The 20985-nt window shown below is 43.5% G+C and overlaps 1 protein-coding gene across 4 annotated transcripts; it reads left to right on the forward strand.

Annotated features, from left to right (window-relative positions):
• The first annotated feature begins 329 nt into the window (after positions 1-329).
• On the forward strand, positions 330-20443 carry flot2b (flotillin 2b). Of its 4 annotated transcripts, XR_003439120.2 has the most exons (12): positions 330-564; positions 3590-3671; positions 9390-9480; positions 11538-11661; positions 11774-11892; positions 12246-12359; positions 12458-12577; positions 14293-14507; positions 14644-14827; positions 16156-16305; positions 18666-19534; positions 19617-20443. XR_003439120.2 is itself a non-coding variant. In XM_027136891.2 (11 exons), exons 1-11 carry the CDS (start codon positions 516-518, stop codon positions 18702-18704), a joined length of 1287 nt encoding a protein of 428 aa, XP_026992692.1. In that variant the 5' UTR covers positions 330-515; the 3' UTR covers positions 18705-20443. The 4 variants fall into 4 exon arrangements, 3 of the variants coding, with proteins under 3 accessions (XP_026992692.1, XP_026992709.1, XP_026992718.1); XM_027136891.2 differs by having other exon boundaries at positions 18666-20443; XM_027136908.2 differs by lacking the exon at positions 330-564 and adding an exon at positions 7644-7962 and having other exon boundaries at positions 18666-20443.
• Positions 20444-20985: the final 542 nt, after the last annotated feature.

Consider the following 20985-nt stretch of genomic DNA (forward strand, 5'->3'; position numbering starts at 1 on the left):
TGTTTGGGGTCACTGTCCTGTTGAAAAGGTGGTGTGTCCAAACTTTTGGAAGGTGTGTCCAAACTTTTGGTCTGTACTGTATATATATATATGTGTGTGTGTGTGTATGTATGTATGTATGTGTGTGTGTGTGTGTGTGTGTGTGTGTGTGTGTGTGTGTGTGTGTGTGTGTGTGTGTGTGTGTGTGTGTGTGTGTGTGTGTGTGTGTGTGTGTGTGTGTGTTCATCCTTTAAAAAAAAATGGCTAGAGATGGTATGGACCATCTTTTTATCACCGGAAATGGGCGTGGTCAGTTGTCACTGAACTGATACAGTAGGCGTGGCCAAACGTGTTTATGATTTAATCTGTGAACGTAAACATTTCCATATCAGGGCGGGGTGCGTGCAGTTGGAAGGATTTTAACTCCACTAAATTATTTAATCTGTTATCGTGCCGATAAAAATAGAGACAATTACATAATCTTGATCTGTCACTTGATTTATCTGCAGTGTTTATTGCTTTTAACACATGCGATTATGGGCAGCTGCTTGACTGTAGGACCGAATGAAGCCCTCGTTGTATCAGGTATGTTAGCTAGAGTGCTAGCCGTTACATCCCTGCTGTCAACTAGCGAGCAATGCTAAGCTAAGCTAAGCTAAGCGTCTTGACACTCAAAACTAATTAGCTACTTAAAATCCTCACAGAATCTAATAAATAAATAGACAAATATTTATCAGAATACAAATTTACAAACGCGTATTCATTCGTTTATTTATTCGATTCTGTGAGATTTTTAAGTAGCAAGCAAAGCTAAGCTAAGCTAACCGTCTCGACACTCCAAGCTAAGCTAGCTAAATAGAAATCTCACAGAATCTAATAACTAAATGATTGAATACGCGTTTGTCAATGTGTGTATTTATAACAGGATGTTTTCGTGTTTAGATGGGAGGAGATACATGTTGTTGTTAGCTGTTCAACCCCTCAGTGTTTCTGAATCAAAACCCTGTTAAACGTTTAATTAAAGATCTAGAAAATAATTTGTAAGTCTTATCACTGACATGTACTGTGAATGAAAATGATCACAAAGCTAGAAATATACACACGAAAGTAGTTATTAGCATCTATGGTTTGAATGAATGAATGCAGGAATGAATAAATAAATACACACACACACACGCACGCACGCACGCACGCACGAAGCCACAACACATTACACCAAATCCCTGCCATAATTTACTACAAGTCCTTGAAGCTGGGATGTCAAACCGCATTGGAATAGAAACAGGGTTGGATTTATTTGTTCGTGTTTCCAATGTAAAGTTTATTTGTTTTTAAAATCACTGTACTGATCTTATCACCTTCAAAAATTACAGTATGTGAATTTCAAGGTTTTCAGCTCAACGAGATACATGCATCGCTGAAAAGACAAGAACATCCATAGCAATTATATTTGTAATATTTTAGTCAGATTCCTTTAATAAGACTAAAATAAGGGAAAACAACCTTTTAGAGAAAAGGAAATGAGAGCAGAAGATTTAAAAAAAAATACTGTCCAGTTAGTCATTCTGAATTTTATAGATAAAAAAATTATTTGGTATGATATTAATTTATTATTATCTTTAGCAAGCAGTAATTGCGTAATTAGAAGGAAAAATCATTTCAGATCGCATGCAGAATCAGAATCAGATTTATCGGCCAAGTGTGTCGACACACACAAGGAATTTGGTTCCAGCAGTTTGTGACTCTCAAAATTACAGACATAAATAACACAATACTAACAATGCAGACGATGAGATACAATATAGACAGAAGGAATATAAAATATTAATATAGAATGAATAACATATATAAAATATGAATATAGAATATGAACGTTCATATATGTACATAAAGTGTGGGAGTGCAATATTATGCTTTTTGTACAATATATAGCAGCAGTAGTGTGTAAAATACAGATGATGTGATGACTGACAATGACTGATAATGCAGTACTTATGATAAGAAGCAGTGAATGTAATTATGGTGAGTTGTTGATCAGGGCGATAAGGGGCTTGGGGAAAGAAACTGTTCCTGTGTCTGGCAGTTTTAGTAAGCAAAGTTCTGTAGCACCTGCCAGAAGGGAGGAGCTGAAAAAGGTTGTGTCCAGGGTGTGAAGGGTCAGTAGTGATTTTTCCTGCCCGGTTTCTGGTTCTTGTGTGGTACAAGTCCTGGAGAGTGGGCAGGGGGGCACCAATTATTATTTTCTGCTGTTTTTATTGTGCGTTGCAGTCTGTTTCTGTCCTGTTTTGTTGCTGCACCAAACCAGATGGTGATGGATGTGCATAGGACAGATTCAATGATTGCAGTGTAGAAACAGCATCAACAGCTCCTGTGGCAGACCATACTTCCTTAATTGACGTAGAAAGTACATCCTCTGCTGGGCCTTTTTGATGATATAGTTTATGTTGCACTCCCATTTCAGGTCTTGGGAAATGGTAGTGCACAGAAACTTGAAGGTCTCCACAGATGACACAGGGCTGTTTGATATTGTGAGGGGGAGTAGTGTTGTGGGGTCTTTCCTAAAGTCCACTATCATCTCCACAGTTTTGAGGGTGTTTAGCTCCAGACTGTTCTGACTGCACCATAGCACCACCCGCTTCACCTCCTGTCGGTATGCAGATTCATCGCCATCTTGGATGAGACCGATGAGCGTAGTATCATCTGCAAACTTCAGGAGTTTAACAGTTTAGTCACTTGAAGTGCAGTCATTAGTGTAGAGGGAGAATAGAAGTGGGGAGAGGACACATCCCTGTGGATCGCCAGTGCTGATTGTCCGAATGCTGGAGGTGACACCTACCAGTCTCACCTGTTGTTTCCTGTCTGTCAGGAAGCTGGTGATCCATTGACAGATGCACGGGGGTATAGTGAGCCTTAGGAGTTTGGAGAGGAGAATTTCCGGGATTATTGTATTAAAAGCCGAACTAAAGTCAACAAAGAGAATCCGGGCGTATGTCCCTGGGCAGTCCAGGTGTTGCAGAATGTAGTGCAGTCCAAAGTTGACTGCGTTGTCCACTGATCTGTTTGCACGGTAGGCAAACTGTAGGGGATCCAGCATCTGTTCTGTTTCAGACTTTAGGTGGGCCAATACCAGCTGTTCAAAGGTCTTCATGACAACAGATGTCAGATATACAGACCTGTAGTCATTCAGTCCAGTGATGGAGGATTTCTTGGGGACCATTGTGGAGAGTTTAAAGCAGGAGGGGACTTCACACAGCTCCAGAGATCTGTTGAAGATATAGGTGAAGATAGGAGCCACATGCTTTGAGACAGGGGTGGGAGACCCGTCTGGGCCGGGAGCTTTCCTTGTCTTCTGTCTCTGAAAGAGCCGATTCACATCCTCTTCAGAAAAATATGCGTGTTTATAAATAAATAATTTTAACATAAAATGAACTGTATGAATTGATCCTGCAATAAAAACATTTAATCATTAATCCATAACAGATTTATTTTGAGAGGCACAAACATGCATAGTGTAAATAAATCAGACTTTTATTTTTTTTAAGGATGTTCCACACAAAAGGGGAAGTTCTCTCAGTAAATCTGACTGAAGCTTCTGGCCGGTGTTTTCTAGGTGGCTGTTGTGGCTCGGACCAGAAGACGTACGTGGTGGGAGGATGGGCCTGGGCGTGGTGGTTCCTGTCAGATGCACAAGCGTAAGTCTCAAATCTAATCATCCAGCAGCATGTAGTCTTAATGGGGGTAGTGGTGGCTCAAGAGGTTAAGGCTCTGGGTTGTTGATCGGAGGATCAAGGTTCAAGCCCAGTACTTCCAAGCTGCCACTGTCGGGCCCTTGAGCCATTTCAACCTTTCATGCTCCAGGGCCGCTGTATCACAGGTGCGCCCCGACCCCAACCTCCTCAGTTGGGATATGTGAAGTATCCACTGTGCTATAATGTATGATGATGATAAAGGCTTTCTTCCTTCCATTCAATAATTAATTAGGTCTGTAATGAGTCACAAATAAACACACCCACTAACATGGTATGTAGTATGATCTCATTTTCATTTCCAGGAAAGCAATAAACTCCTCTGTTCCTGAAGACTTTCCTGCAATCACAGAAACTGTTACAAAGTGATGACACCACAGACTCTTTCCACAAATGTTAATGAATTGTGTCCTAACAAAGAAACATCAACGATTATCGGTGTTATTTTATTAAACGATAACTCTCGTTAATCTGTTTTTTTTTTTACTCTTTTTAATATTGAGCATCTCAAGTCCAGAAGCTTTTCGAGTCAAGAAGCTTTTATTGTCATTTCAACCATATATAGCTGACGCAGTACATAGCAAAATGAAACAAGGTTTTTTTAAGGATCGTGGTGCTACGTGGAACAAAGACAGAGCTAACGACTCAAGTTAGTCCGAGCATAAAGTGCATCTGTGCAACATGGTGTAAAGAGGGTGAGACAAAATACAGTGCAAACAATGCAAAACACTACAAGACAATACACAAAAGCAGCGTACATGCTGTATTATTCTATAGTACATGTGCCAAAAATATAGGAATAAAAAAAAATACAGTTTGGATGTATATTGGAAGTGTGTGGATTACAGTATTGTGTGTGTGTTGTGCTCGGTACAGTTCAGTTCAGTTATAGAGAATGCTTCAGTGCCTTTTTCCAGATGGCAGGAGGGAGAACAGTGTGTGTGATGGGTGTGTGGGGTCATCCACAATGTGTGTAATGATGTAATTGTCTGTATTAGAGGGAAAAGAGACTCCGATGATCTTCTCAGCTGTCCGCTGCAGGGTCTTACGATCCGAGATGGTGCAGTTCCCAAACCAGACAGTGATGCAGCTGCTCAGAATGCTCTCAATGGTCATAATGGGGGAGGGAGATGGGCTTCCCTCAGCCTGCGTGTGAAGTAGAGATGCTGCTGGGCTCTCTTGGTGATGGAGCCGGTGTTGAGTGACCAGGTGAAGTTCTCTGCCAGATGCTCTGTGCTCTCTGAAAGTCAACAACCATCTCTTTTTAGTTTTATCAACATTCAGAGACACATAGCAGTTGCACCTCTTCTCTGTATGCTGACCCGTGGTTCTTGCCGATAAGACCTACCACAGTCGCGTTACTGGCAAACTTGATGATATGATTCGATCTGTGCATTGCTGCACAGTCGTGAGTCAGCAAGGTGAACAGCAGTGGGCTGAGCACGCAGCCCTGAGGGGCCCCAGTGTTCAGTGTGGTGGTGCTGGAGATGCTGTTCCTGATCCGGACTGACTGAGGTCTCCCAGTCGGGAAGTTCAGGATCCAGTTGCAGAGGAAGGTGTTTAGTCCCAGCAGGCTCAGCTTCCCAATCAGGTGCTGAGACGATGATCGTGTTGAATGCTGAACTGAAGTCTATGAACAGCATTCGTACGTAAGTAAGTTTATTGTCTTGTTGGGTGAAGGCTAAATGAATGGTGGTGGCAATGGCATGCAAATAACCCCATAGAGTTCACATAGAGTCTCTTTAGTATTAGCACTGGAGGGAATGTAAACTCCTGAATTCCTGTGGTAAATAAAATGGCCTGCATCGAACAGTCACAAACTGCACTAACGATGAGCAGTAACGAAACAAGCACAGAGTTCTTACACCATTCCGTGTTGATGTAAAAACACACACAGAACCTCAAGCCTTACCGGATTACACACACAGCTGCATTTCTGTCGCCACCCAAGGTGAGCCCATCTAGCTGAATTAAGTTCCTTGTAAGTAGAGGTCTTCTCGCATCTAAAGAAATCTACCTGACCCGAAGTGACCTGAATCACTTTTTACCCGAACCCGACGTGCCGACCCGAGACAAACCAGAAAAATTAGACCCGAAAATTGTTTGACAGGTCTGTTTCGACGAAATTTAGCTTACTGCCAGCAACACAATTTTGCAGGCGGTCTTGGCAAACAGAGGAGAGGTTGGAAAAGGACTCGAGTCGATGCACACACATGAGTTACATTAGTTCAGGTCTTCTCGGGTCCGTTCGGTAAAAACACATTCATTTTAAATTACCCGAGACCCGATGCCGCTATTATTAGACCCGACCCGCGTCCGAGGCACACGTGAAACTTTTAGACTTGAACCCGCTCAGGTCTTGGGTCGGACCTTGGGTTTTCGGATCTAAATGGACCCGTGAAGACCTCTACTTGTAAGTCCCTGTGTAGCAACTGTAGACCTGAGCTTTTTAGACACAGGTGCATTTATATGAACTTTTCTTTGTCTTTTCTTTGTTGTTATAAAGAAATAACACACAGTCAGACCAAACAGACCTGCAAATCATAATGCTCTTAGGATCAACTGATGGTTTATGGTTAATAGAAGGTTAATATTTGTCTCTTTAAAGCTGCTGTTACGGGTTATGGGCGGGTTACGTAGGCTGGAAGTCACCAGTGACCCCCACCCCCCATCTTTCAACCCGAGAAAGAACAAAATGATGTCGATTTGAAACAAAATGTTGTATTGGGTAAACGTGCGTCATTGTGCCGTGATGCAGCTCACTGCTGTAACTCTATCATGTGCTACTCCTCCTGAAGCCCAACATCCACTAAACCACACACACGCTGGCATTTACAAGGAAGTTAATTAGAGCGTTCAGTGGAAACATGATCCGTTCTGAACGAGATCTGTGGAAACACTCGGCGGAATCAAGCAAAAGGCGCAGCGTAAAGCTGACGTACAAACCTCCCGCTTATTACATCCAGTTCAGCATATCAGGAAATAATAAAGATGCTCACCAGACTCCAGGATAATGTCTCTACTGTGTAGTGTCAAGAGAAAACACTACACCTCAAAGCCAAACCTCTAGCCAGTGACTTGGTGACACGACGTGTTACTTCAGACACCTTCGTATATATGGACAAAGATTAGGGGATCGTCGTACATAATTGTTTGTATTCATTTTCTTATGATAGAAAGGTGTCCGAACACTCCGTTCTCTTCTCAGACTAGTGAAAATGCCCATGCTGAGCCCTGTACATGTGAGCAGAACTGCACCATGGAAGGAGAACTGGTCTGATACTTTTATATCACGGTGACATCCGGGTGCACGTGGGTCACTTACCTGAAGGCAAGACGGAACCAAGACGCACTAGAGAAACTGTTCTCTCTAGACAACGGGGAGAGCCGGATTTGTTCACCCTATGTTTGAGGAGCTGAGGTGGAAGTAACAATGCTGCAGAGCTAGAGAGAATGTAAAAGCAAGGCTAATGGCTAAGGGGTGGAAGTACAAGCCCTCTGTTCTGTTGATTGTTATGGGAAATGTGAATTGTCTCACCAATAAGACTAACTGGATGAGCTGGATGCCCTTGTGAGGAGTGACAGGACTTGTAGAGAGTCTAGTATACTACTCTTCTCTGAAACTCGGCTAACGCAAGACAGTCTGGATCCTAACATGAATCTACCGGAATTCAAGACAGTAATATCAGATAGACACTGCTAGAATTTGCTTTGGGATAGATCTCTCTCTCTCTCTCTCTCTCTCTCTCTCTCTCTCTCTCTCTCTCTCTCTCTCTCTCTCTCTCTCTCTCTCTCTCTCTCTATGGGAAGAAGGCAGAAGCATTGTGTTGCTCTTGGACACCTACCTAAACATTGTTGCAGTCCAAGTACCCCTCTTCATGGCAACAGTATTCCCTAACGCCAATGTTCTTCTTTCAGGAAAGTAATGCATCCTGCCACGCTGCAGAAACCGCTCAGTAACGGTTTGAGGAACATGAGCTCAACTTTGAGTTCAAGGTGTTGAGTTCAAGGTGAAATTCTTCACATCTCAATCTGACCAAACATCTGTGGTATGTTCCGGACCAAAAAAGTCCGATCCACGGATGCGCCACCTCTCGGCTTGCAGGACTTAAAGCATCTTCTGCTAAGGTCTTGGTGCCAGATACCACAAGGACTCCAATACCTTGATGGGTCGGACCTGTTATACTGGGACAAGGGGACAAAAATGACATTAGGCAGGTGGTTTTAAAGACACTAGGTAATAGCAACCTTATGTACATCTACCGCTAGTAATTAAATATATACTTATTGTTGAATAAAATCCATATTACTTAATACTGCTATAGTCATTATATGTATAAGAAAAAGAATCTTATAATTACATCTCTATGAATTGAGGGAAATTTTGCAGGGAAATGACATTTATATTACTGGAACATTCTAGATCAAATCTAATCAGAAATGTTGTTTGTTTTATTTATCACTGTCATTAGAGACCGCTGGCACACCACATGTTTTACCGTTCATACCAGTGAAATGTCAGTGGCTTCAAAATATTTATCATCAGAGCGTCTTTAGGAGTGTCGTCAGTTCCACCAAGATTTGGCTTTTTCTTAATTATGTACCATTTTGTGTAACGACTGTAGCAAATAAACACAGATAAATAATCGAATAAAAGACATGTGGTCATGCAGTTATAGGAAAATAATCTACTATGGTGTGATGTGTGTGATGAGGGCAGAAATAAGGCATAATCACTTTTAGCATTGAAGTTCCTTTATGAGTCATAAAAAGCAAATGCTAAATGTTTTATTCCTTTTATTCCTAAGGCCATCCTTAAAAATATTCTTGTTTGCCATAACCCGACCGACCCTGTCAATTTAGGACCGACTCAATTTTATTTATTTTTTTGCTTCAAGTCCGACCATTTTTTTGTTTGCTCTTTTTTTTTGTTTACTCTTCTATTTTTTTGTTTTTTGTAAACAACTAATACAAATGCAATAAAATAAAGTATATCTACGTCAGCTATGTTTACACTATTGGTTACCGGATGTCATACTATGGCCTGTGCGTTCGCTTCGTCTCATTCTCTCATTCACTGTCAGAGTCAACGGTTCACGCTTGGTAATGATGGCTGCAGTAAACAAGATGTTCGCGGTCACCGTTCAAAGTCATACGGGTTCGGGCACCGTAATACATCTAAAAAAATTCATTAAAACAGCTCGACACCGCTTTAACTTGGCACAAAGTTCTGGAAAAACTGTGCCCAGCATCAAAATGAGGTTTGCAATGAGGCGCCCGAAGGCACGGGTTGAAGACCCAGTCAGGGACATCACGATATGCTAATTTGTTTAAAGTCCTAGCTATGTAATCACCATCACCAAAATTGTACTTTTTTTTTTAAATTGAAACTTGAAAAAAAATATATATATATATAGACCTGCCTACCGACCCTTTAAACCAAAACCGAAACCAAAATATTTTTAAGGATGGCCCCACAGCAAGTTGCCACGGATTACAATGTTTAATTTCAAAACGAATGACCCATTTTATGTCTTACATGTGCTGTAGTAAAGCAGAATAAAAATGCAGTTCTTTCACAGGACGCCGTATATAACATGTACCTGCGTTAAATACCCAGTGACTCTGTCCTTTTATGATTAACATTGATGTTTCCCCCCACAGACTTACACTCGAGATAATGACTTTACAACCCAAGTGTGAAAGCGTGGAGACGGCAGAAGGAGTGGCCATTACGGTCACTGGAGTGGCTCAGGTACACAAAGACGTAATCGACCGTGACATGACGTACCGCTGTGCAGAAATGTGACCATGTTCATATGTATACGGTGTGAAATGATGGGGATGATAGAGAGTGTCTATAGAGCGTGTGCCTCATGCTTAAAAAGTGCAAAAAGATTGGATGTGAAAGATAAGAATACCTGCTTGGGTGCAGAATGACATAAGTGCTTTTTTTCTCTCACTCAAGCAGATAACAATACTGTATTTACCCAGTAATAGTTAAATATATAGGTAAATAACAAGTTAATATTTAAATAAGAACAATGTCAAGCCAGGGTTAACTAGTTCAAATATGAAAAGCCATTGTGAATCTATCGGTATGTCTGCCTGCCTGTATACAGTAATTTCCTGTCTAATATCCTGTTTAATTGCCTGTCTGCCTCCCTGTCTGCCGGTCTAATTCCCTGTCTGCCTCCCTGTCTGCCTCCCTGTCTGCCGGTCTAATTGCCTGTCTAATTGCCTGTCTGCCTCCCTGTCTGCCGGTCTAATTGCCTGTCTGCCTGCCTGCCTCCCTGCCTGCCTCCCTGTCTGTTTGCCTGTCTGTCTGTCTGCCTGCCTCCCTGTCTGTTTGCCTGTCTGTCTGTCTGCCTGCCTCCCTGTCTGTTTGCCTGTCTGTCTGTCTGCCTGCCTCCCTGTCTGTTTGCCTGTCTGTCTGTCTGCCTGCCTGTCTGTTTGCCTGTCTGTCTGTCTGCCTGCCTGCCTGCCTGCCTGTCTGTTTGCCTGTCTGTCTGTCTGCCTGCCTGCCTGCCTGTCTGTTTGCCTGTCTGTCTGTCTGCCTGCCTGCCTGTCTGTTTGCCTGCCTGCCTGTCTGTTTGCCTGTCTGTCTGTCTGTCTGCCTGTCTGTCTGTCTGTCTGTCTGCCTGCCTGCCTGTCTGTTTGCCTGTCTGATTGACTGCCTGTCTGATTGGCTGTCTGCCTCCCTGTCTGCCGGGCTAGTTGCCTCCCTGCCTGCCTCCCTGTCCGCTGAGCTAGTTGCCTCCCTGTCTGCCGAGCTAGTTGCCTCCCTGCCTGCCTCCCTGTCTGCCTGCCTCATTGTCTGCCTCCCTGTCTGCCGGACTAGTTGCCTCCCTGTCTGCCTGCCTGCCTCCCTGTCTGCCTCCCTGTCTGCCGGGCTAGTTGCCTGTCTGCCTGCCTGCTTGTCTGCCTGCCTGCCTGTCTGTCCAATTCCCTGTCTTCCTGTCTGCCTGCCTCCCTGTCTGCCTGTCTGCCTGCCGGGCTAGTTGCCTGTCTGCCTGCCTGCCTGTCTGTCCAATTCCCTGTCTTCCTGTCTGCCTGCCTCCCTGTCTGCCTGTCTGCCTGCCGGGATAGTTGCCTGTCTGCCTGCCTGCCTGTCTGTCCAATTCCCTGTCTGCCTCCCTGTCTGCCTCCCTGTCTGCCGGGCTAGTTGCCTGTCTGCCTGCCTCCCTGTCCGCTGAGCTAGTTGCCTGTCTGCCTGCCTCCCTGTCCGCTGAGCTACTTGCCTGTCTGCCTGCCTCCCTGTCTGCCTACCTCTCCTGCCTGCCTCCCTGCCTGCCTCCCTGTCTGCTGGGCTAGTTGCCTCCCTGCCTGCCTCCCTGTCTGCCTCCCAGTCTGCCTCCTTGCCTGCCTCCCTGTCTGCCGGGCTAGTTGCCTGTCTGCCTACCTCCCTGTCTGCCGGGTTAGTTGCCTGGCTGCCTGCCTCCCTGCCTGCTTGTCTGCCTCCCTGCCTGCCTGCCCGTCTGTCTGTCTGTCTTGTCTGTCTGTCTGTCTGTCTGCAGTATTGTACAAAGTTGAGTTTTATTTACAATATAGCACCGTGTGTCAGTTTAGTTTCATACAGTTGAAAAGACACATTGTTTTGCTTTGTTTATTACACAAGTCTTTTTTAGTCACAGCAGAATTTCTCATCAGAAAAAAATATTCCAAGAATCAAATTGGATGTAGAAGCTGACATGGAGAATGTAATGAGCAGAGTGTGTGGTCATTTATATAATATTCACACCTGGATGGCAGTGGATTATATTCCCATCACGTGTATAAATAAATATTTACCCTCTATTTAACACTGATTAGGTGAAGGTTATGACGGACCATGACCTGCTGGCCATTGCCTGTGAGCAGTTCTTGGGGAAATCTGTTATGGAAATCAAGGGTGTGGTCCTGCAAACCCTGGAAGGGCATTTACGCTCAATTTTAGGTGAAAAGTTTAACATAAAATTTTATATAAATTTATTGCTATTTTTTTCTGATTCTCTTGTTTTTTTGAAGGCGTTACAAATCAACTCTTGGCTGTTTGTAATCATTTCCAGGCACATTAACAGTCGAGCAAATCTACCAGGACAGAGACAAATTTGCCCAGCTGGTGCGTGAGGTCGCAGCACCTGACGTGGGCCGAATGGGCATCGAGATCCTGAGCTTCACCATCAAAGTAAGAACCGAAGCTGCAGTGAAGATCTGGCAATGCATCAAATGTCACTGTATCCAAAAATATTTCTTCTCTTTCTTTTTTCCTGATTATGGCTTGAATTATTGCCGTGCTCAAAGTCATGTCTCCTTTAGATGCTAATTTAATCATCACTTGAAGTCGAAACGGTGCTGCGTCATCAAGACATATTTGTCATCATGACCACATTGATCATTAGGTCATACAGAACGTTTCTAAGCATTTGATCTAGATCTCGAACAAAAAACATTCTGGCCTGGCTCATCTTTTGGGAATGGAGAAAATCTGCATCCTTTACACATCACAAGTCGATTGTAAGCTCCTGTGTGTTCCTGCAGGATGTGTACGATAAGATGGACTACCTGAGCTCGCTGGGGAAAACTCAGACGGCTGCTGTGCAGAGGGACGCAGACATCGGTGTAGCCGAGGCAGAAAGAGATGCCGGCATTAGAGTAAGAGCTTTTTTCTCCTGTAGTACCTCCAGCACAGAACTCTATCTCTGTTCGGTTACGGCTTTCATCAAACACGCCCTTTGGTTTACCCTGCCCAGGAAGCCGAGTGCAAGAGGGAAATGATGGACGTGAAGTTCTTAGCCGACACCAAAATGGCCGATTCCAAGAGGGAGCTGGAGCTGCAGAAAGCATCGTTTAACCAGGAAGTGAACACCAAGGTCAGGATGAATCCTCGCTGTTTTTACACCAAAGGTACATGACATACAAGAACAGGAGTTAGCCTAGGAACATCTGACATGCCTGCAACAACAGGTACAATAGTGCAATCTACTATGTAATAAACCTAATAGCAGGAAAAGATGAGTGTTAGACAAAAGGAATTATCGAGTAAATGAAAAAAATCATTATTTTAAATGATACTGAAAAAAAAAGGTAAATATCAGTAAACACACTATTTTAAAAAGTGGAGCTTTGTCCTACGATTCTCTTATAATAATGAAGTGTATTGTAACGGTCCGATATTTTGGATCGGTATCGTCGCCGATCCAAGCACTTTGAGTGGATTGGGTATCGGTGGTGCGTGATTGATCCAAATCTGATACCCGTGGTCATGGGTATCGCAATTTTCAGAGCGCCGCCAGTCGAATCCATTCCGCTTGAGGAATTCCCTAATAAATTAAACTCCATTCCGCTTTTTACCTACAGCATTGACCACGTTCCTGCTTCCTGATATCCATGGGCGTAGGGACCATTGTATGTGGGTGGGACAGGACACGCCCACTTTTTATTTACTTCGTTGCCCATGCCTGTGGTGGTTGTTAATGTCAATTAACTAACTATTGCTTGAAATTGTATATTAAATTGCATCAATGAAAATAAATATAATACATTTTATGGGTAATATGTTGCACAACCGCCTGCGACAGACAGGCAAGTTTAGCAGGCGTCCTTTCCATTTACCTCAGCGCGTTAAACATCGCTCATTTGTGTGCAAGTTTTACTGTTTAATACATTTTGCATAATTTAATTTAATAATTGCAGTATATGTAGTTTAAATTGTTATACCACTAAAAATACTGTTTGCTACTGCATTAATCCCTTTTTTAAAGTTTCTTGGGTTTTCATTTTTCATCCAGTAATGGGCATTTTTGTATTTCTTTGCCAGAAACAAATAAATCTTAATAACTAAGCGAGTTGTATACATTATTTAGTTTTAAAGGTACGGCCAAGACTGGCAAACTCTGGTATCGGATCGGAAGAGAAAAAGTGGTATCGGTACATCCCTAATTAGAAGGAAAGCATTAATTACCTTCCCAACGTTTGGTCCAGTGTCAGAATAAAGGCTTAGAGGGGATACATGTGCAGGTGAATGATTTTAACAAAAGAACAAGCAAACAAACTCCGAATGGTTAAGCAGGCACAGGACAGGTAACAGTAGAAACCAAACAAACCAGGAAAGCATTTACCAAACAACAGGCTTTGGTTTGGTCAGATTTGAGCGTAACTGAGTGTATATTTCACACAGAACAAAGGTGCACAAGGGTTTAAGTGAATAAGCTAATCAGAGGGCAGTACTCAATACAAATGCAAGCAATAACCATGTATAAGAGGCAACAACCAGTGACCGGACACAGGAGGAGACAAGACCAGAATCAGAACAAACACACGTGAGGACATAAACAAACAGAATAACGTGCGGTATAGCTGTGGGCTGCAGTGCTCTCCAAGGGGCTCGGCTCACAGCGCTCGGCACCAGGGGGAGCCTTCTCACACCAACCTGCACAAGCTTAGAGCTTCTGTTACAGAAAAATTATGACAAATCAGAATTGAGAAGAATGAAAGAATTTAGTTGAATTTAATTTAAAAATATGGTCAGCGTACATACGTGAAATACCTGAACTCATAATCTCCATCTCTCTTTGGGGCTGAGCAGAAAGCAGAGGCTCAGCTGGCGTACGAGCTCCAGGCGGCGAAGGAGCAACAGAAGATCCGTCTGGAGGAGATCGAGATCGAGGTGGTGCAGAGGAAGAAGCAGATTACCATCGAGGAGAAAGAGATCGACAGGACAGAGAAGGAGCTGATCGCTATGGTCAAGCGTCCTGCCGAGGCAGAGGCTTACAAGATGCAACAGCTGGCTGAGGGCCATAAGTGAGTTGACTTTTAAATCCGTGCGAGTTTTTTCTTGGCCGTCTTCTTTCGATTCTAACGCAATTTATTGTTTTTGTCGTCTGTATAGTTACAATAATGTTTGAAATGACCAAGAAGCATTTCTTTTGTGCTAAAGGATAAAGAAGGTGTTGATCGCACATGCAGAGGCGGAGAAGATCCGGAAGCTTGGCGAGGCGGAGGCCAAATCTATCGAGGCGGTGGGCAAAGCGGAGGCAGAGAAAATGAAACTGAAGGCAGAAGCCTACCAGCAGTATGGAGAAGCAGCCCAAACTGCTCTGGTCTTAGAAGCACTGCCAAAGGTAAAGGGACTGTTTTTGGAATTTGGCTTTTTTTCAGTCTTTATCCTCTGATTTGTGTATATCTGATAAGTAGGATGAAATTGTCCATGCTGTCCAGCTGACTTTAGTACTTAATAGAAACTTTCAGAATGAGCTGAATGTCTGAAATGCTTCTTATTCTAATTTTGGTGATAATGTGCTGATTGTGTGTGTGTGTCTGTGTGTGCGTCTGTGTGTGTCTGTGTGTGCGTCTGTGTCTGTGTGTGCGTCTGTGTCTGTGTGTGTGCGTGTCTGTGTGTGTGCGTGTCTGTGTGTGTGCGTGTCTGTGTGTGTGCGTGTCTGTGTGTGTGTGTGCGTGTCTGTGTGTGTGCGTGTCTGTGTGTGTGCGTGTCTGTGTGTGTGCGTGTCTGTGTGTGTGCGTGTCTGTGTGTGTGCGTGTGCGTGTGTCTGTGCGTGTGCGTGTGTCTGTGCGTGTGCGTGTGTCTGTGCGTGTGCGTGTGTCTGTGCGTGTGCGTGTGCGTGTGTCTGTGCGTGTGCGTGTGTCTGCGTGTGCGTGTGTCTGCGTGTGCGTGTGTCTGCGTGTGCGTGTGTCTGCGTGTGCGTGTGTCTGCGTGTGCGTGTGTCTGCGTGTGCGTGTGTCTGCGTGTGCGTGTGTCTGCGTGTGCGTGTGTCTGTGCGTGTGTCTGTGCGTGTGTCTGTGCGTGTGTCTGTGCGTGTGTCTGTGCGTGTGTCTGTGCGTGTGTCTGCGCGTGTGTCTGCGCGCGCGTCTGTGTGTGCGCGCGTCTGTGTGTGCGCGCGTCTGTGTGCGTGCGCGCGTCTGTGCGCGTGCGCGCGTCTGTGCGCGTGCGCGCGTCTGTGCGCGTGCGTGTGCGCGCGTCTGTGCGCGTGCGTGTGCGCGCGTCTGTGCGCGTGCGTGTGCGTGTGCGCGTGTCTGTGCGTGTCTGTGCGCGTGTCTGTGCGTGTGCGCGTGTCTGTGCGTGTCTGTGCGTGTGCGCGTGTCTGTGCGTGTGCGTGTGTCTGCGTGTGCGTGTGTCTGCGTGTGCGTGTGTCTGTGCGTCTGTGCGTGTGCGTGTGTCTGTGCGTGTGTCTGTGCGTGTGTCTGCGTGTGCGTGTGTCTGTGCGTCTGTGCGTGTGCGTGTGTCTGTGCGTGTGTCTGTGCGTGTGTCTGTGCGTGCGTGCGTGCGCGTGTGTGTGTGTGTCTGTGCGTGTGCGTGCGTGCTTGCGTGCGTGTGTGTGTGTGCGTGCATGTGTGCGTGCGTGTGTGCGTGCGTGTGTGCGTGCGTGCGTGCGTGCGTGCGTGCGTGCGTGCGTGTGTGTGTGCGTGTGTGTGTGTGCGTGTGTGCATGCAGATTGCTGGCAAAGTCGCTGCACCTCTAGCCAAAACCAGTGAGATTGTTATTCTAAGTGGAGACGGCAGCAAAGTGACAGGGGAAGTGAATCGCCTACTGGCCGAGCTACCTGTGACCGTCAACGCACTTACAGGAGTGGATCTGTCCAAGGTGAGAACGGATGCACTTATGCTTTAAATGATGATACAGCAGAATCTGGAACGCTTGCCATTTAGGTGTCCACAATACTTTTGGCCATGTAGCGTATCTTGATATTATATTCAAGACAAAATTTGATCTCTCTTAAAGGTGGGGTCTCTGTTGTTTGAGAATTGCTTCAGAAAACTGAGTCGGGACGAAAAACAAAACAAAACGAACGTAGCCAGTGAGCAGAAAGGTGTGTCGATATGGGCAGAGAGAGTGTTCAGTGCGCATGTGTGACATTAGCAGAAAGCAGGTTTAACATTGACATGGAGGATAAAAACAAAGAAAGAAAGCGAAGAAAGGCTTACGATAAGGCAAGAAGTAGGACGTGTTAATATAGGATCAGCTTTCCAGCGCTGGAGAGAACTGAAGGAGCAGGAAGTTGGCCACATATTCACAGATTGGAGTTTCCCGAGTCAATAACTCCTGAGCTAAACGCTGTTACTACACAAATAACACCTCTTTTCTATCGTAGTAATGTAGAGAGGCAGCTACAACCGCGTTTTGTGCAGCGTTTAGCTCAGGAGTTATTGACTCGGGAAACTCCAACCTGTGAATATGTGGCCGACTTTACTTAAGACGCCGAGGCGCTTTTTTCCTTCTCGATAGGTGAGTAACGTTGGTTTTGCTTTGTTACACAGAACTAATATATGCCTTTGTCCTTTACATGATTATGCTTGTTTGTCATTTTTGCTTGTTTGTTTATCTGCAATCGTATTGTTCTTCCCTTCAGCTACAATAGACACATTTCTTACCATTAGTTGCCTGGGTCACGTACGTATGTGTGGGCGGAGCTATAAATACAGGGCTGGGACCCATTTGGGTTAGGGGCGTGTTTGTTTTGGTGATTTTATGTGTCAACATCAAACAACGGAGACCCCACCTTTAATGTTAGTAGGACCGCGTGATTGGAAGATATAACCAGACACCCGTGCTAATCCGTGATAGACGACGATTTCTCTCATTCAGAGAAAGCTGTTAAATATAGTTGATGGATTGTATACAGTTGTTTTGAGGACATTATTTATAATTGCACTCTCTGGTGTCACCCAGATGAGGATGGGTTTCCTTTTGAGTCTGGTTCCTCTCAAGGTTTCTTCATCATTTCTATGTGTCTCAGGGAGTTTTTCCTCACCACTGTTGCCTCTGGCTTGCTCATTAGAAATAAATCTAAATCTTTATCATTTTTATTCTGACGACATTCGGATATTTCCGGACAGCTGCTTTAATACAATCGAGCCTGTTGTTAAAAGCGCAATACGAATAAAACCGAATGGAACTGAATAAAGACGCAGCACGATCAGTGAGAAACAGGCTGCAATGAGAGCTGTGAGGTAAACGTGTGTCGTTTGTGTCTCTATGGAGTCTCACTTGTTTCTGTCTGGGTCCATGTGGGTTTAGGAAAACATGTTGATTGACAACACTCCTAAATGATCCCCCGGTGTGAACGATGTCTTGCACTGGGTTCGAATCCTATCTGACGTGTATTCCTGTGCCATGTCGGGTATAAATCCTTTACCCAGAACATAGATTGATATTCGAATGAACAAACAAGCAAACATTAACAAATCTTTGAGTTATTTTTAAGCAGTAGTTTTTCAGAATAAATGACACACACCTAACTAGCCAAATGAGCCAAATTCATTACTGATGACTTTAGTGAATGAGCTGAAATTTTCATGATGTAATAACACATTATATCATCATCTGATGTACAGTATGTGTAAGATTTCTCAAGGATTAGGGGGAAGTCCTGGCCTAATGGTTAGAGAGTTTGTCTCCTAACCCTAAGGTCGTGGGTTCGAGTCTCGGGCCGGCAATACCACAACTGAGGTGCCCTTGAGCAAGGCACCGAACCTGCCTCCAACCGCTCCCCAGGTGCCGCAGCATAAATGGCTGCCCACTGCTCCGGGTGTGTGTTCACGGGGTGTGTGTGTTCACTGCTGTGTGTGTTCATGGTGTGTGTGTGTTCACTGCTGTGTGTGCACTTTAGATGGGTTAAATGCAGAGAAGGAATTCTGAGTATAGGTCACCGTACTTAGCCGTATGTCACGTCACGTCAAGCCATGTTCTAATTTAGCAAATCTCTTACATCATCAAGCACTGATACCTATCATTACAGTGCACAATAACATACGACCCTTGGCTCATGGATACGAGGCCCAGACCCAAGCAGCTGTTTTAATTGAATCTTTTATAGCGACTTTTTTTTTTTTTTTTTACTTTCAGGTATTTGCTGAAAATGTTCCTTTTATCCCACATTTCATGACTAATAATAACATACCAAAATTTCAACATTAATTCGATCTCGTTCCCTCTTTCTCCAGATCCCTCTGCTGCAGAAGATGACCAACACTCAAGCCTGAGACGTGACGGAGTTCGAGACCTCTTCCTTTTTAATATGATTTATGCACTCACTATGAATGCCTTCGGAACACTTAAAACGTTAAAATAATGAAGTTCAGAACTGATTTTCGATGCCTCTGGTGCCTTACTGTTTTATAGGACCAGAATATTTGCATGTACTGCTGCTCCTCATTTCCTCTTCATGTTTATATGTTCTTACTATTTATTTGTGACTGATCCGGTACACTACAGTACGTATTGAGACGATACACAGGTTTTTCATTGTAGCATTGTATTTTATATGCATGTAAACCCATGTCATAAAGTATGTCATTTTAGTATCTATTTTTTTTTTCTTTTCATAGGTCATTTTTATTATACATGTATCTGCCTGTATTGCAGCTGCTGATGTTTTAGAGGTCAGTTATTCAGGAAATACTAAAATTGCCACAAAGTCTACAGAGTACTGTTTTAAAGCATAACTTCTGTACTCTTGGATGCAATCAATCAAGTGCTACTACTTTATACTTCCCTCCTTCATATATCGTTAGCTGGATAATTAAAGTCAGTCTCCGATATTCCTACGTGGAATACATCTTCTGTCGTTTAAAATGTTTTTAGTGCATTTTATTAGTGAATGAATATTGATGATTATTTAACTGTGAAGTGTTTTTGGAAAATACCTTATCATTAGCTTTGGAAGGGGATTGTCCAGGGGCTAAATGGGTTGTGGGTGTACAGGTTTTCTCTGTGTGGAAATGCAGTGATCAGGGATGATGAAGGATTGCAGAGTCTAATATCACTTGTCTGATTCTAGGTCCAAGTCCCAGGATGCCCATTTGTCAATCTGGTAACTATGTGACCTATCAGAAGCACTACTATATTTACATTAGACAGAATAAATGATCATTTTTAATCCATCCATAATACAGAACATTCCAGATCTAACACTGAGCAGTCGAGGGTTGAAGACCTCGCCTGTAGCGGCTGATCGTCAGAGCTGCCGCTGTTCGTTTTTTTAATATCATTTTTGTCTTGCATTAACGTCCCGTGTCACATCGTATATATATCCATAGATGTTTCTACACGGTTTATGTAATCTGTCACTGTGAAAGTTCCTGTCCATTTCTTCTGTTAGAATTTGTTGATGTGTATTGTGTATATGTGCCACGCTCAGTTGTGTTGTGAGCGGCAGTAACCGTTATATCCTTGTTGTTTTATTTTTCTTATAAACTGATGCTGACTACAGACAACGAAGCCAAGAAATCTGTCATTTCTTTTTAGTCGATTCGTTTATATGAAACTGAAAACCAAAACCACACACAAACATTATACATTAGGGGCAATCACTTTACTTTTATTTATGTTTTTTCCCCCACAGAATATTAAACAGTTCAGAGTTGAAGCCTGCTCTTAAATTCATGTGAAGATTTTCTGCATAGGTTACAAGGCAGACTTAGTGTGTTACTATTCTGTTCTATATTGAGCTCTGGTCTCTTTATAATCAGGACTGTTAAAGCCATAACATTATAGATCCATACATTATTTTAAGATGATATGTAATTTGCATGGCATTCATTTCTGAAATGTATCGTCATGCTTTCAGAACTTCTATTTCATCAGAGCTTCGACGGCAAAATGTTTTGTGTGTTCTATATTAGACCTTAATCTTAAAATGTACCAACGTTTTTACTGAAATTAAACTGTGCATGGTTTTTTTGCATGTGTGTTCAAATGAAATAAATGTTCAGTGCTCAGATTTCAGTCTGTATGAATTCCTTCTAAGGTGAGTACCTGGAAAAGCAAAAAGACAAAAATAATGTTCGAATCTGTAAACTGGAAGTTTCTGATTTTAGAGATTGCAGAGAAATAAACATAACAGTTCCTTGGTGTATGTGATACTGCGCCTGTTTGGATAAGGCCGGTCAAACATGTTCACTACTGTTTAAACAATTAAACATTTGCATAATTAGATCACAACCAAAACCATCCTATAAATCAGACAGATATCCAGCTATTAGTCCTGGATGATTCGTAACAGCTGAAATAAAGCCGCTCTTTGTTATTTCACTTAGATTGAGGCTTCTTAGGCAGAGGAATAATTACAGCGATTTTAACCCAAAGATTTCAGGAACCACGTGATGTCCTAAAACAATCTGCTTTTATCTCCTGAATTGCAGCAAGGAGATAGAGAATGTGTCGGTCTCATTGAACCTATTTTAAGACAATTTTTTTTTAAATCTTGTTTTCTGCGGCTGTGTCAACTACTCATAATCTGCTTTAATTAGCCTGCCTGGCTCC

Source organism: Tachysurus fulvidraco, chromosome 11 (assembly GCF_022655615.1).
Source record: "Tachysurus fulvidraco isolate hzauxx_2018 chromosome 11, HZAU_PFXX_2.0, whole genome shotgun sequence".
Classification (NCBI taxonomy): Eukaryota; Metazoa; Chordata; class Actinopteri; order Siluriformes; family Bagridae; genus Tachysurus; species Tachysurus fulvidraco.